The 16,680-nt window shown below is 40.6% G+C and overlaps 1 protein-coding gene across 7 annotated transcripts in view; it reads left to right on the top strand.

Moving 5' to 3' along the window:
* Nucleotides 1–16,680, top strand: part of NFIB (nuclear factor I B) — a gene marked incomplete at its 5' end in the record, with an annotated part of 268,667 nt that overhangs the window by 197,063 nt on the left and 54,924 nt on the right. For all 7 annotated transcript variants that reach the window (XM_082013401.1, XM_082013398.1, XM_082013397.1 and 4 more), the window contains 3 exons: nt 1,352–1,405; nt 13,047–13,115; nt 15,233–15,353. In XM_082013401.1, the coding sequence (XP_081869527.1) occupies nt 1,352–1,405; nt 13,047–13,115; nt 15,233–15,353 (244 nt within the window). The remainder of the gene's footprint in view (nt 1–1,351; nt 1,406–13,046; nt 13,116–15,232; nt 15,354–16,680) is intronic.

Here is a 16,680-nt window from a genome sequence, read left to right as displayed (position 1 = left end):
TGGTCTTCCGGCACTCGGGTAGATCCCCAGATGCTTGTCTTCTGTGACAACTGTCATTCAGAAGAATAGTAGAACTTGAACTGTGAAATGGATTTCCATCTCAGATAATATCTTCTGTAGAATCAAGCTTGTATGAAATTGCTTGAGAGACATGTGTGTCAAGCCGTGTTTGCTAAGCTATGTAACAGATGGTAACAGTTTTCAGTGAATTTCTTGGAGCAGGGGGAGGGAATCTTTAATTCTAGGTCGAGGGCTACATTGGCTTTAAGAAGAACTGATAGGGATTGAAGGACAAGTGTTTGTTGATAATGTACTTTTCTCCTTTTCTATCTTTTTTTATTTAATTTGGACACTGTAAGCAGCAATGCATTCAGGAACTCTGACTTCCCTCTTTTGGTGGTCCTATGCTACTAACAAGCAGTGCTACATTTAAAAAAAATGGTTAGTTTTTATTCAGACTGTAATAACTGCTCCAGTTTAGATACCTATATACAGAACAAATAGTTGTGCTTCATTTGATTTCTTATTCTCTTTGCACAGGAGAGTCTGTCACATCTTACTTTGTTAATAACAATTTCTTGCAGTGGAGGAGTGTTTTGTTATATTATTGGTGTGAGAATACAGCAAAAAGTAGATAGGTTTAAAAACAACTGCTTTATGAATAAAGATATTATTTAGTGTGTTATCATCAAATTGCAATGTCCTCTTGATTCATTAGGTGCATGTGTTATGAAAAGAACACTCTTTGAAGTCTCTAGGGTTTGGGCTTTGTTGGTTTTTATGTTACATTATCTTTATTTCACAAAAGCAATTCTCACAGACTAGGAACACAAAGCCTGTATTGTATTAAAATGGACAGTCGTATCTTCTATGGTCCTAAGTCTATAGAAGCAGTGTAGGCCTTTGTGCTTTAAGGAAAGGGTAAAGAAATAGGACTCATCACTGAAAACACCATTAGTTGCCTGATCCAGGTCATTGCCCGAGAAAAAACTACCTCTGCTTTGCTGATTATGCAATATTATATTTGGGAGATGGAGTAAAAGGGAGTGAAAAGGTACTCTTGCAGATGTATTTACAACTTGACTATTTACCTGAATGAATCTCTTGTCCTTATTCAGTGATCTATGAGTTCCTCTTATTAGGATCATTGCGTCTTTCACAATGTTTCTGCTTCTTCATGAAACGGGTTACCTATAGTGTGTTTGTTCAATAATGCCTTCATGTAGAAAGTCAGGGAAATGACCTTTAAAGAACAAACTTAAGTATTAGTTGAATACTGAAGGAGGGTATTAAAAGGTTGTGAGATGCTTTCAAAACAAATTATTAAGACATTTCTTTCATTTCTTTATAGATTCTGGACAACCAGGAAGTCCAAGCCACAATGATCCTGCCAAGAATCCACCAGGTAAATATAAGTTCCAGAACATGTGCATCTAACATTGTTTGAGAACAAAGATACTACTGTTAATAGTTAAAGAGAGCATAATTGGTCAGCAACCTGTTTTGCACAGGTAAGTACATATAATCAGAAGAAACTGTGATTATTTTAGTTCTTTTAAACTGGCAATGTCTCAATTGTAGTTTCATCAACATTTATTTAATCTAAGGAATTTTTCCTGCAGTTCATGGCTTGTAGAATTTTGTAAGTGGGGATGGGCAGAAGAGTAAGGAGGCAAGAGCCCAAATAACTTTACTTTTATAAAAGTTTTCAAATGCTACAATTATTCTTTTATCTCAGACAAAACACAGTTGACCTACCATTAAAGTCTGTGACCTGATATACCAGTTTCTTTACTTCTATTTTATACATGCATTATAACTTGCAACCATGTTCATTTTTTATATTTTTCATATCAGCTCAGAGCAGTTTTTGAAGATGTTGTTCATGGGTCATGCTAGTGACATTTGGAATTTTTTTCCGAGAGATGTCAGTGTAAACGGTCCTTTCAAAGAGTCTCTAAAAATGATAATTCAAGACAAAATCAAACCCAGACTTTTCCATTCCATACTGTTTAGACCAAAGTTTCTTTGTATTTTCATAAATTTCCCCTTCTATTCAATTGGGCTGTGCTAGCAAATCTTGCAAATCTTTGTGGCTTTATGACTTTTATTGGAGTAAGACAAACAAGTATGTTTTGACAGACACACTGTCGCTTCTTAATGAACAAGGAGCGACTCCTGCCACCACCATCATGCTATATCTTCTCATTTCTGTTCTCAGAAGAAGTCTCTATCTGAAATAAGCTGTGACTAACTCTGTTTGCTCTATTTCTAAATGCAAAATGAACCACACTCTAACCAAGAAGTAATTCTGTGATGCTGGGCTGTTACAAATACATGAATATTTTCTGGATCTGTCCAAACATTAGGAGAAACAGCCTGGGTTATCGCTGTACAGTTTTGTACTATGCATATGATCAAAGTATTCTCTACATGTGGTAGAATATGTCCTGTGTGTTGCATGTGAATACCTGAAAGTGAGACAACCATCACAGATAGTTCTACAAAAAGCCATATTCCTGTAATATAAAACCCAGAAACATATACTGGAAGATTTCAGATATATTTTAGACATAGGAGGTCAGAACAAATCAAATAATGTGTTAAGCTGTGATTTTTGAATGTGATTTTTTTTTTTTTTGCAAGGGACGATGCAGGATTGAAATCACTTTTGGCTAGAGACTTCAATGCTGTTTCTCTCCAAACTGTGTGGGATGTTATGAGTAGGCTTTTATTTCTCTATTAAATACATGATATAAATTATGTAGGATAGTGATTTAAAAACCCAAACCAGCAAATTTACCCCTAAAACAAGCCTGAAAAATTTTCTCACAGATAATCACAGTTTTGTAAAATGTGGAGCATTTAGTTGTAGAGCATTTAGTTTTGTTTTAGAATATCTCTATGAGTGCAAGAAAAGCCAAATGTATTGCCCTTTGTAATTTTGAAGGATCCTTTGTAGCCTCTGGGTTTGGGCACATGAAGGCAGGGTCTGGAAACTCACCTTCAACACGTTTTAAAATTCTGTTTTTAAAGTAGCGTTTAGCATTTGGACTAGGAAGGTAGAAGGACATATGTCACTAGCGAGGATCACATCTTCTAGTGAGTTAAGCCTCACCAACACTCAGTCTCCACTGCAGGCTACTGCAGCAAGGAGTAATCTTGCTGCTAGCAACAAAGCCCTGGGGAGGGCAGCAGTTGAGCTATATGGGCTTTCTTTTGGCAGCCTTGTGGGGCAAGACCAGATGCCCAATGTCTGACAAACTCCAGTGTCCCAGAAGGTACAGGGAGATAGAGGACAGAAAAATCTGTTGCTGGTTTCATCATGAAACTTTCTGCTTGAAATCTGAGCGTAAGACTTTCTCGTGCTTTGTAGTAACTGCTGGCAGTATTATTCCTTTTATCTGCTGCCAAGTGGGATCAGAAAGTGGAATGTGTGCCTTGGTTCCCTTGAACCCCTTCATTTAAGCAGAGAGACAGGCATAATTGAATGTCAACTGTCTATTTGAGGATACATGAACTTCTATCATCATTCAACTTCCCTGTGTGATACTGTCTTGGGGTTAAGCTGGCAGGGAGAAAGCGTTGAGGTTTGTGGGGCTGCAGAATACAGGACTTCTGGACTGTGCAGGAGAATGAGAGGGAGTTGCACTCCATTCAGCTTGTCTGGGAAAAGGACTGCTGTCTTGTTCTTTCTTGTTAAACTTCATATGAGTCTTTATTATTAGAACCAGGCAGTCACTTCTGTCAGAGCCCCAGAGGATATCCACTCTGAGGTTTGTTTTCAGTCCCAGGCCGGGAGCACGTGGACTGGCAGTGCCAGGAGGGTTTGTTCTTCTATCATGTTTTGGTCTGATGCCTGTATGTCAAGGAGCCAGGGTGTTGGCAAGGGATAGGTGCTGTTAGTTTTTGGATGCCACTACCTTCACAAAGACATTGCCAAGGAAGAGGAGGTTGGAAACTGAGTGGTAGTTGGCGAGGCTGCTGGTGTTAAAAGTGGGTTTTTCTAGGTTTGGCTAGACTCTTGCATTCTTTAGGGTGTCTGGTAATTTGCTGTCTTAACCATGGAGGGAGGGTAATGTCACTTGCCAAACAAAAGAACATTAAGAGCACTTGCTGGAATTCTTTACAATACAGTCCTAAAAATACACTGCATACTTTGATAGCACAATAGAGTATTAAGATGGTGTAGCTTGTGGTGAAAGTGGTATATAGCTTTTGTAGCAAGATCCAGGGATATCCTCCTCTAAGTTTTATTTTTCAATAACTTTCATCTGGTATATCTCTAAAGAATGAAACTTGCTTTTCTAAGAGCTGGATTGTAAAGGTCACTTCTCTGCAGGGATTGTTAAGTATGTTCCAGACAGATAGATGAGCTGAACTGAACATGAACTGAGAGGGGAGAAGAATTTGAACACTGCTGTTGTCCACATCAGTCATCAAGTTCCTGGAATCTAAAAGTTTATGTTATGCTAGCACAGTGCTAACTATTAAAAGTTTACATGGTTTCAAAGAGAGAATGAACATGTCTGTGGATCCATTGAGGGTGATTAAACAGATAGAGCCACCCCTGGATTAATAAGTTTTAAAAATGAAAATACTTGGAGCCTTGGACACTATCAGTCAAAAAAAACCCCAAATACTTTAGGCCTGCTCTGTTTCTTACTATCCTACTGGGCATCTGCTCAGGGCCACTGCTAAAAGCAGGCTGTTGAGAGAGACCTAGTTTGGCGGTTTCAGTGTAATGCTGTATTATTTGCTCCCTGTAAGTCCCATAGGTCTTTAATATAGCTTAAGAAAATCTAAAAAAATGAGCCTTCCTTAAGGAAGGTTTGAAATACCTGTCTTGAAATACCTGCAAAGATGTCGGAGGGTATGTACTGAAGACAGAGGGAATGATCTTTCCGTAAGTTCATCTGTTAGGCATAAGAAAATTATGAGGGTGAGTAAAAAGAGAAAAACATCTAGAACTACTAGTAAGCTATGATATTGACACCAGCCGTAACAATTTGGTCTCCAGTGATACAATCCTTACTAGCCACTACTTCTAGTGGAGGACTTTCTGGTTTTTGTTCTGTTTTATTTTCCTTTCCCTTACTAACTGCCTGCTGGACACAACTGTTTGACATTAATAAGGTTACTTGCTACCTGCCATTGGTGTGAGGTTGCTGCTTGGCATACTTGATTTATTTATACAACAGCATTGGCACTGCTCTATCCAGTTGTTGCCATGTTGCTCAAATCTTTGAACACAGCCTTTTTAAACTGCTAAAGTAAGAGTAAGAAGTAGCAATACTGATAGAATAAAATGCTATCTTGATATAACAGTAAGATAGGATAGACTGCTGGATAAAATTTGAGGAATCAAGAGAATTGGAAAACGGAGAGAGTGGATACCAGTTCCTACTGGTGCTTCATGTCCTTCATCTTTTGTCTTCTAGATGGAGCTGGGAGGGGAATAGTCTCTTCTTGTACAGGTCCCTTCAAGATTTCAGAGCTGTTCTTGTCCAGCATCGGGGAATACAAAAAGTAATTTTTCAGAAGGTTCAAAGGAAACCTAACTTTCCTGACACAGACAGTTATGAACCATATTGGTGAGGGAAGACAAGTGTGTTCAGATTTTTGCTTTTATCCACGCAGTTGAATTCAGAGATTATTAGAGCTATGTTTCCTAGCAAGTGGGACCTGCTAGTGTTTATTTTCCCCCCCCAATAGCATTTACTCCACTTTATCTGGTCTGAGGAATATTTTCATATAAATTTTGCAGATTCTATAACGTCAGTCAGGGCTGAAGGAGGAATGCAGATCACTCAGGTTTGAGCCTGTGTGCTGATGCATATTACAATATTTATATGGGGTGACACACTTTTAGACAGAGAGATTGAGAAACTATCTCTCCGCCTTTCATTCCTCCCCACTGTTTCCCTTCTTTTCTCCTCCACAGTAACACATGATATGTTGTCAGGGAATGCATCTAGTGATAAGGTCCTTAATCTGAATGAGGCATAGGTATGTGAATCCCCAGTCCCAGCCTGGAGCTGGTTTTCCCCTTCTATTTTCACCAGAAATTGTATTCTGGGAGTGATTTCCAAAGAAGACCTGAGTGAAATCACCATCTATTGAATTTTTTTTTCTAATTAAAGAAGGTGTTGCCAAAAAGCTTGAAACCAGCCTCACCTATCTCTCAATATGCAAATCTCTCTTGCAGCTGTAGAGCCCCAAAGGCTTTTTTGTGCTTTCATATGGGCTAGCAGCCATAGGGATAACATTCCTTTTGGATCAATCCCTAAAAAATGTGCAATAAATTTGCCTATATATGACTGTCTTAGATAGGAAGTATTTCAGTTTTAAGTTTTAGAATGTATAGTTTCAGAAATAACCTCTGAGGAGTAATGTGGTCTCAACCTTTGCTCTCTTTCGGAAATGCAATAAGCAAATGTCTTTGAGTTTTGAATGACTCAGAACACAGATGGTTTCATTATTTTACTGTATTGCAAGTTACCATCTTGTGGATGGGGAAATAGCCCACTAATTAATAGGAGTAGAAGACATATTCGCTGGCCTCATCATTGTAAGCAGCTTTTCTTGTGGAAGCAATGATGCCATAGTAGCAGTTTGGGGATTCAGACAGAATTGTATTTAAACAAACATATATTCACCTCGCTTTTTCAGCAGGGGAGTGGATATCTGAAATGCTTGCTGTTTCCCATATGCCTGCAGCCATGCCATTTCAGATAGTGATCTTCAAATAAAACAGGGTTGGGTTTGGTCAGGGCTTGATTTTCTGTGGGATTCTCCCTTTCCCAAATGCTCTGTGAATTAGTAATGCCAGTGATTGCGAGGTGATACACTTCTTCCTCAGCCTCTCAGCCCTGAGCCAGGTGGGGCATTCGGGGGGCAGCGCGCAGCTGTGCTACCTCGACAATCAGAAACCGGCGCAGGTTATGCAGCCCCTTTTTCTGAGGGAAAGAGTTTTTGGCTTTGCATGCTGGTTTGAAATTTGTTGTGGGTAATTACTACTGTCTACTGGTTTAGGATTACCTCTGGGTTTTTGTTTACATTGGCTATCCTTCTTTATGAACCTACTGTGTAAATAAATAATGCTGTGATCTCTTCTGATGCTGTGGTCACTTCTGATGCTGTGATCACTTCTGATGCCATGGTGTTCAATGGTGAGCACAATGGTTTTTACTTCAAAGCATGCACAGCACAAGAATTTACTAAAAACTCCTATGTTACCAGTTAGAACTCCAGAAACATGCTTTGGTATCAGAAAATTCCTTTTTGGTACCAGGTAGTCCTATAGCTGCTAAAAAGCAGCTACTGCAACCTCTTTTTAAATCTTGGCTGTAGTTTGTATGTAACTCGAGACCCTCTGGAGTGGAAGGCAGTATACATTTGTATTAGTTACCCTTTCTGTTTCTTGCTAGGTTTTGGGGCAACTCACTTCTTGGATTCCAGTACATGGATTCCAGAGTCCAGTAAAAGCCGGTCTTTACTTTTTCAAATTACTGCAGCATTGAAGGGTATTGTAGTTCTGGTTATTAACTTGAGAGTATTGAAGATCTTACTTGTTTTTGCAAATGGCAGAGGCAGCTTCTTAGTTCCTTACTATGCTAAAAAGTTCAATGGCATTAGGCAATATGCAGCAGAATGTAAACAGGCATTCTATTCTATGTGCGGTGGGACAGCTATGATGTAGTTGCCATCACAGAAACGTGGTGGGATGCTTCTCATGACTGGAGTGCTGCAATGGATGGCTATAAGCTCTTCCGAAGGGATAGGCAAGGAAGGAGAGGTGGTGGGATGGCTCTGTATGTTAGGGAGTGTTTTGATTGCATAGAAATCAATGATTGTGAAGACCAAGTCGAGTGCTTATGGGTAAGGATGAGGGGGAAGGCCAATGAGGCAGATATCTTGCTGGGAGTCTGTTACAGGCCACCCAACCAAGACGAAGGGACAGATGAGACATTCTCTAAGTGACTGCCGGAAGTCTCGCATTCACTGGCCCTTGTTCTTGTGGGGGACTTCAACCTACCAGACATCTGCTGGAGGTATAACACGGTGCAGAGGAAACAATCTGAGAGGTTCCTGGAGTGTGTGGAGGATAACTTCCTGACACAGCTGGTGAGTGAGCCCACCAGGGGAGGTGCCTTGCTGGGCCGGCTGCTTACAAACAGAGAAGGATTGGTGAGAGACGTGGTGGTTGGAGGCTGTCTTGGGCTTAGCGACCACAACATGATAGAATTCTCAATTGTGTGTGAAGTAAGGAGAGGGGTCAGCAAAAGTGCTACCATGGACTTCCGGAGGGCAGACTTTGGCCTGTTCAGGTCACTGGTTGAGAGAGTCCCTTGGGAGACAGTCCTGAAGGACAAAGGGGTCCAGGAAGGCTGGACAGTCTTCAAGAAGGAAATCTTAAAGGTGCAGGAGCAAACAGTCCCCATGTGCCATAAGAAGAGCTGGCGGGGAAGGCGACCGGCCTGGCTGAACAGGGAGATTTTGCTGGGACTCAGGGAAAAGAGGAGAGTTGATCACCTCTGGAAGAAGGGGCAGGTCAACTCAGGAAGAGTACAAGGATCTTGTTAGGTCAAGCAGAGACAAAATTAGAAAGGTAAAAGCCCAGCTAGAGCTCAGTCTGGCCACAGTTGCAGAGAGTAATAAAAAATGCTTCTACAAATATATTAACAACAAAAAGAGAGGCAAGGAGAATCTCCATCCCTTACTGGATGTGGCGGGGAACATTGTCTCCAAGGACAAGGACAAGGTTGAGGTACTTAATGCCTTCTTTGCCTCAGTCTTTAATAGCCAGTCCAGATATCCGCAGGGTATTCAGCCCCCTGAACTGGAAGATGAGGCTGGAGAGCACAATAACCCGCCCATAATCCAGGAGGAAGCAGTTAAGGACCTGCTAAGCCACCTGGACACCCACAAGTCTATGGAGCCTGATGGGATCCACCCGAGAGTACTGAGAGAGCTGGCAGAGGAGCTTGCCGAGCCACTCTCCATCATTTAGCAGCAGTCCTGGTTAACAGGGGAGGTCCCAGGAGACTGAAGGCTTGCCAATGTGACACCCATCTACAAGAAGGCCGGGAGGAGGATCCTGGGAACTACAGGCCTGTCAGCCTTACCTCCGTACCGGGGAAGATCATGGAGCGGTTTGTCTTGAGAGTGCTCACAGGGCATCTGCAGGACAACCAAGCGATCAGGCCCAGCCAGCACGAGTTCATGAAAGGCAGGTCCTGCTTGACCAACCTGATCTCCTTCTATGACCAGGTGACCCACCTAGTGGATGAGGGAAAGGCTGTGGATGTTGTCTACCTGGACTTTAGTAAAGCCTTTGACAGCGTCTCCCACAGCATTCTCCTGGAGAAACTGGCAGCTCGTGGCTTGGACAAGTTTACTCTTCGCTAGGTGAGGAACTGGCTGGATGGCCGAGCCCAGAGAGTTGCGGTGAATGGTGTTAAATCCGGCTGGCAGCCGGTCACAAGTGGCGTTCCCCAGGGCTCGGTTCTGGGGCCGGTCTTGTTCAATATCTTCATTGATGATCTGGATGAGGGGATCGAGTGCTCCCTCAGTAAGTTTGCAGATGACACCAAGTTGGGTGGGAGTGTTGATCTGCTGGAGAGTAGGAGGGCTCTGCAGAGGGATCTGGACAGGCTGGATCGATGGTCAGAAGTCAACTGTATGAGGTTTAATAAGGCCAAGTGCAGGGTCCTGCACCTTCGTCACAACAACCCCATGTAATGCTACAGGCTTGGGGAGGGGTGGCTGGAGAGCTGCCTGGCAGAAAAGGACCTGGGGGTGCTGGTTGACAGCCGGCTGAATATGAGCCAGCAGTGTGCCCAGGTGGCCAAGAAGGCCAAGAGCATCCTGGCCTGTATGAGAAATAGTGTGGCCAGCAGGAGTAGGGAAGTGATTGTGCTCCTGTACGCGGCACTGGTGAGGCTGCACCATGAATACTGTGTTCAGTTTTGGGCCCCTCATTACAAGAAGGATGTTGAGGTGCTGGAGCATGTCCAGAGAAGAGCAATGAAGCTGGTGAAGGGTCTGGAGCACAAGTCCTATGAGGAGCGACTGAGGGAACTGGGGTTGTTCAGTCTGGAGGAGGCTGAGGGGAGACCTTATCGCTCTCTACAACTACCTGAAAGGGGTTTGTGGTGAGGGGAGTGTTGGTCTCTTCTCCCAAGTAACCAGTGATAGAATGAGAGAAAATGGCCTCAAGTTATGCCAGGGGAGGTTTAGATTGGATGTTAGGAAAAATTTCTTCACTGAGAGGGTGGTCAGGCATTGGAACAGGCTGCCCAGGGAGATGGTGGAGTTGCCATATCTGGAAGTGTTCAAAAAACGTGTGGATGTGGTGCTTCAGGACATGGTTTAGGGGACCTGGTGGCGCTGGTTTAATGGTTGGACTTGATGATCTTGAAGGTCCTTTCCAACCTTAGTGATTCTGTGATTCTGTGATTCTATTCATAAAAGCACAGTTAAATCAGAAGACATAAAAAAGGCTGGTTGAAGATTTGTAAAGACAGTCACTGGTAAGCTTTTCAGTAATGTGAGAACAAGCCCATTACGTGTTGGTGCAAACTGAAAATATTTTTCAGTAGGTTTAAATAACTTTTTTTTTCCATTTTAAGTCTTAGCATAGTTAAAAGCTATACTTGTAACTCAGCTCTTGAAGGCATAGCACAAGAATAGAGTGGAAGATGTATAAGGATCAGAACAGAATAACTTACACAGCAGTTGGAGATACTACTGAAGATTTCTCCTGTTACTGACTGTATGAAGGGAGCTTGATCAGAACTGCTGCTCGTCTTAACTTGTCTTAACTCTTTTATCTTTCATCCTTGATGGCACTGGTCTGGTCATTGTAGTATTGTTTGGAAAATGTATTTTTCAGAAATGAGCTTTCTGTAGAAAAGATAAGGAAAGAAGACAGATTTTATACTCACCCTACAAAAACTAAAAGGAAATACAGAAAAAAATCCACTGTTTTTTATGGGATTTGTAAGTTACTGACTGTTTATACAGAATGGCACTATGCTGGTTTTGGCAGAACTCACATTTTAAACATAATAACCATTAGTGAAATGCATTTCAGAGATTTTCATCTCTCAGGCAAGATGAGCTATAGTAAATGACAATACTCAGTGCTTGTGTACGGTTTGAACAATAAAGACAACAAAGTGTTATCGTTACCATCAAAAGATACAGTAAATCCTCTATGAGGAATACAACAGTAGACTGTTATCAAGTGCGTCAGTTTCTGTGCTGAACAGATCAGAAACACACACCAAGAATGCTAATTTAAGGCTCTTTAACATGTTAGTGCAAGCAGTGCATTCGGGAATGCTTAATCAAAAAACCAGTAAGACCTATACCATACGGAGTATCATCACATATTTTTTTCTTGCATGCAGTGTAATAATGTGAATATAAATGTTAACTCTTATTCAGTAGGGACATCAGCTTCACAAGGTAAAAGGCAATGTCTCACACCATAAAGTCAAAATGTCCTATACTGTTGTCCTGCTGCATACAGTCTTGCTGTTTATCCGTTATTGTATGTAGAGTGCATGTTTCTGCAACAAATTACAGCAGTTTAATGGCACAGAACATTTTCCTATTGCACAGCTGGGAGCCAAGAACAGTTCTGTAACATACCCACCATGGATTGTCTTCCTAATTAGTTAAAAAGAAGTCCACTGGTGCTGGAACTGAACGTACTGTGTTTATTTTTCTGTACCCGTAGGCATCACTGGAATCCACCTATCCTGGTAGAACATAAGTCTCTGGATGAAGTTGCTCAGTGCCTGTGTCATAGATTGTTTATTGTTGCATCAATTTTTTAATACTACTTTGTCACATAAAGAAAAAAATCAAGCTGCTTTTTAAGCTGATTGAGATTGACAATAGCTGGTTTCCCTCTCTTTCCTGATGCCAGGCAAATCATTTGCATATATCTCTGGGTGTCATTATTTTTAGACCGTACAAGGCAGGGTGAAACCTGGGCGACAGACAGTGATACATCAGTCAACAATGCATCCTTCTATGAGGGGGTGATAAATAGTTGTACCACTCAGTGGCAGGAATTTTTCCCTGATCCCATTTCATTATCCTAAGGAGAGAAACACCCTATATTGCTCTTTAAGTTACGTGGGTATTCTTATGATCTCTAGTGGGAAAAACTAAGAATTAATGAGAGAAAGCTGAAGGTTAAACGTGTGCCCATGTGCATACACATGTATACATCTGTGTTCTTACGTATAAAATTCTACATGGGCATTTTCTTTTCTTAATATGAGCCTTGGAGCTTGTTCTCACTATAATGATAGATTGACTAATTTACACTTGGGTAAAGCTCCTCTCAAGTTAGCCTAACTTGAATGAGAGAAGTTATGCTTCAAAGTAGTGGTATTTGGATAAGCAGCAGAGAAGTTCAGTCTTACTACCAGCTCCAGAGCTGTCTACATGTTTACGCAATGGCTTTAAGCCACACTTCACTTACAGGCCAACTAAAATCAAGAAACCTAATTTTTCTTTGGAAATCTCCCGTCCATGTACTATGTCAGACTGTTCCTGCTGGAGGAAATACGCAGAGAAGGGAAAGATTGCCACTGTTGGAGGAATTACTAGCGTTCATCCAGCTTGCCCGTTCTTAGGTTAAAGAAGAAAATGCAGGACAAAGGGAAAAAGAAGCATTAACTCTTTGCAGTTTTTAATGATGAAAATATTGATGAAATTTTTTATGACTTTTTTTGTGTGAATGAAAATATGACATGGCTTCTCAAATATTTACTTCTTTATTTGACAGAACTTGGCATACACATACTAAAAAATTGCTTTCTCACAGCTCCCCAAGATTTTTTTGCGCCTCTGCCTGAATTTCAGCTCTCATTACATCCTGTGATCAGCTTTCAGTGTACTTTGGTCTGTGTATTTTAGTTCTGTGACTCTGTTGATACTGTTGTTAGTTGGTATATAAACTTATCTATAGTTATTTATTAATCTTCTCATTGTACTGATTATGGTATTGTGATCTTTTTCAGTGTACCTTGAGGACAGTTTTGTAAAGTCTGGAGTGTTCAACGTGTCAGAACTTGTGAGGGTGTCCAGAAGTAAGCTTATCATTTGTATTCAATCATTTCTAAAGCCTGCTATAATCAAATGAAGGTTTTTTTCTTGAAGTTTTTTTCTTCCCAACATGTAAGATGCATAGGAAATGCCTATAACCACACACATTTTGATATCTTTGACCACAGTATTAGAGTTCTTCTTGCATGTGTTTGTAATAAAACAAACGGAAGTCTTCTTTTGTCTCTTTGATATTTAAAGATTGAATCCATTTGTTATGTGTCCCTCTCCACAGCTTAGTGGACTGATACGTCAATAAAATTACCATACATAACAAAACCTTCTATTTTTCAGACCTGCAGCTTTTTAAGGTTGTCATACACATCCTTGGATTTTGCTAAACCATCTGGTTGTTCTTCTAGTTTGTTTTTGAATTTGTAGCTCTTAAAAGAAAAATCACAGAATGGATATAAAGGGTGACTAACAATGTTTTATAAGCTTGTGTTTCTTTTGCTCATAGCACTGGCTGTAATTGAATTTTCTTTTTTTGGCATCAGAAACATTATACACACGAACATGCAAAAAAAAAGTAACATAAAATATAAATATAAAAGGACAGGTGAAGCTTTTATTGTAGAAAAAAAGGCCAAAATTAATATAAATAAGATCTATTTTGTTGACATCTAAGAATTTGCTATAACCGTATGGCATAACACCAGTGCATATTTTCATTTGGCATTGCTTTCTGAATGCTTATTTTCCCCCTTTATTATCAACACTACTAAAGTTTTTCTCTTAAGACTTCTTGAAGAAGTAAACAAAAATACTTGAAAGTTATAGTTAGAATCTGTGTCCGCAGTGATGACACCAACTTTATAACAACTGAATGGTCCAGGAAAATATCTTTTCTGGTGAGGACAAAATCAGTGAGGCACAAGTTCCCAAAACTGTCTGTCCAAATTTTGCACAGTAGTTAATTCATGCCAGATCAGGATTTTTGAGGAATTTAATTAACTTAGTGAGGCTTAAGATACATGTGTCATTTCATTTGCTGTCGTCAGAAATTAATACTGAACAATTAAAATTATGTTAAGTCCTTTAGCAAAATACTGAGCATTGCCATGCTGCAGTGTTAGACTTTTTTTTTGTGCTTGCTGAAGGTATGGTTTTGCTGTTTTAGGAGGCTGAGGGTGTGCAAGATACAGCTTTCTTTTAGTTGTCAAGTGGTTAAATACATTTTAAAGTATCAGGCCATTCAGATTAAAAAAGAATCAATATTGTACTTATGTTACGAAATTGTACCTTCTGCAGCTGTTATACACGATATACTTCTTATAATAAGCTTTAAAGCATGTGGTTTCTGTGGGATTTCTTACCATGCATTTCTTTAACCTCAAGCCACAACAGAGTTGTACTTTAACTGTCGGGGAAAATACAGAACCTTCAGATATATTACACAACATACAATTATTCTTTTAAGTGCCAAAGGTAGTTAAAATGCACAATGCACAGAGAGTGAACAAAGGTAAATAACACCACAATATGTAACATATAATTTATTCTTGAAATACCAAGATGTACAGTACATAGAGTCTGTAAGGAGATGAAGATAATGCTTAGCGTGCGTGTTTGTGTGTGGGTGTACATATGCAAAGCAGTACCTGTGGCACTGGGTGAAAGAAAAAGGAGGCAGCAAAACATGCTGTCAGCACAGAAAGCTATTATTAATAGGAAAGAGTTAACATTAAGGGAGAAAGAGTGTGTGTGTCCCCAAATTTGTTCTTTCCAGTTATTTCACTACTTTAATAAATAATGGTAGCTGCCCTTATAAACCCTCATTCATTATAAAAGTCCCTTTACAGAAAGCTTGATTTTGTGGTGAGGTTTGTGTTACCTTTTTCATATTGATGATTCCAGGTTATCTGTTATACAACAAATACATTAGGTCTGCATAACTGCTAAGGGATTTCTAGGAACTGGGGAAGGTAATTCACTTTTTTAGATATATAAACATTGATAGAACTTGTCTGTACCTGCTTTCTGCAAGAGGCAGAAAGTTAGATACATGTAGTAACATTTTAATGATTTTCCCAATGTTAAAAATGAAAAGATAGGTAAAAAAAGGATTATCTTTGACTCATTAAGATGTCATGTTTTTCAGCACCCATAACCCAGGGAACTGGAGTGAACTTCCCAATTGGAGAGCTTCCGAGCCAGCCATATTACCATGATATGAATTCGGGTGTAAATCTACAGAGGTCCTTATCCTCTCCACCAAGCAGGTAAAAACTTGAAATAAGTGTTAATGTGAAACCGGGTGTAGTAGTGTAGAACAAACAATTCACAACTACTGTTAACAGCCAACTATTTTATAATTTTCCTCTGATTTGTGAGGTAGGCTACTTATGTGCGTTACCATAATCTGTGTACAAACATACATGTTACAGATCTGACATGGTGTCATTATTGCCTGTCATTGCTATTGATAGCGATAAAGATGACAGTAACTTTTGTCAGGGTTTGAAGCGCTCACTAAATCTGCCAAGGGAATAGCTACACATCCTGAAACCGCTGCTGAGCTGCAGGAAGGTCTAGCAGCTGGGAACCTGCTGGCAGGGCTCCATGCCACAAGGTGGTTGCAGGCACAAAGGCTGTCTTTGGCGGTTCCCTCTTGGACCTCCATCCTGAAAGATATGTTGGGACAGATACTGTTTCCTGTGGAAAAGGCATTAGAACAGGTATATAAAGACAAGGTGTCTTTATCCGTAACATCACCCCAGCTCAAGAAAGTACGTTTCCTGCCTCACCCTTGCAAGGGGCATTTCCTAGTACACTGGGAATAAGGAGGAGCATGTGAGGTAGTCACAGGCTCTCTAATTTTTCTCAAGGGTCTCCATGCCTGCAACAGGCAGTTTGAACTGAGGGACCCACTTCCTTGCTTCATAGAATCATAGAATAGTTTGGGTTGGAAGGGACCTTTAAAGGCCATCTAGTCCAACACCTCTGCAATGAGCAGGGACGTCTTCAACTAGATCAGGTTGCTCCCTTCTCATGCTCCCTTCTCTCAGTTCTGAAAAAGACTGTGTTCCCTCCCTCAGGAGCAGCTGGCAGGCCCACAGAGGTGAAGAACCTGATGTTCCCTCCTTCTGACTCCCAGTACTGTCTGTCAAACCTCCGGGGCCCTAGGTTTTCTGAAACTTTCTGATGTACCATGATATCATAAGCGCTACAGGACCTCTCATTGCCCCACATCTCTGCACCCCTGAGTCATGGAGTGTCCTCACAGTGGGACAAGATTTAACAGGACTATCAGGGGACTGCAGTGCTCTTCCAACCAGTGGCTGGTGCTTCTGAGTTATTTTGCTCATATTCCCCTATTTAATTCCATTGTATTTTCAGCTTGGCAGTTCACCTAGTACATTTTAGAAATGGATTTAGAAATTAATTTTAATTTAGAAATCTAATTTAGAAATTAGAGTGTCACAGTGTTCTCTAAATAATAATAACAACAACAACAACAATATTAATAATACTACTACTGCCACCACCACCACCATTAAAACCTTCATCCTGGTTTTCTTTGGCAGTCAGCATAACAGCTTCAGTATG

Source organism: Phaethon aethereus (genome assembly GCF_964289735.1).
Source record: "Phaethon aethereus genome assembly, chromosome: Z".
Lineage (NCBI taxonomy): Eukaryota > Metazoa > Chordata > Aves > Phaethontiformes > Phaethontidae > Phaethon > Phaethon aethereus.
This window is presented reverse-complemented; position numbering and strand designations above follow the sequence as displayed.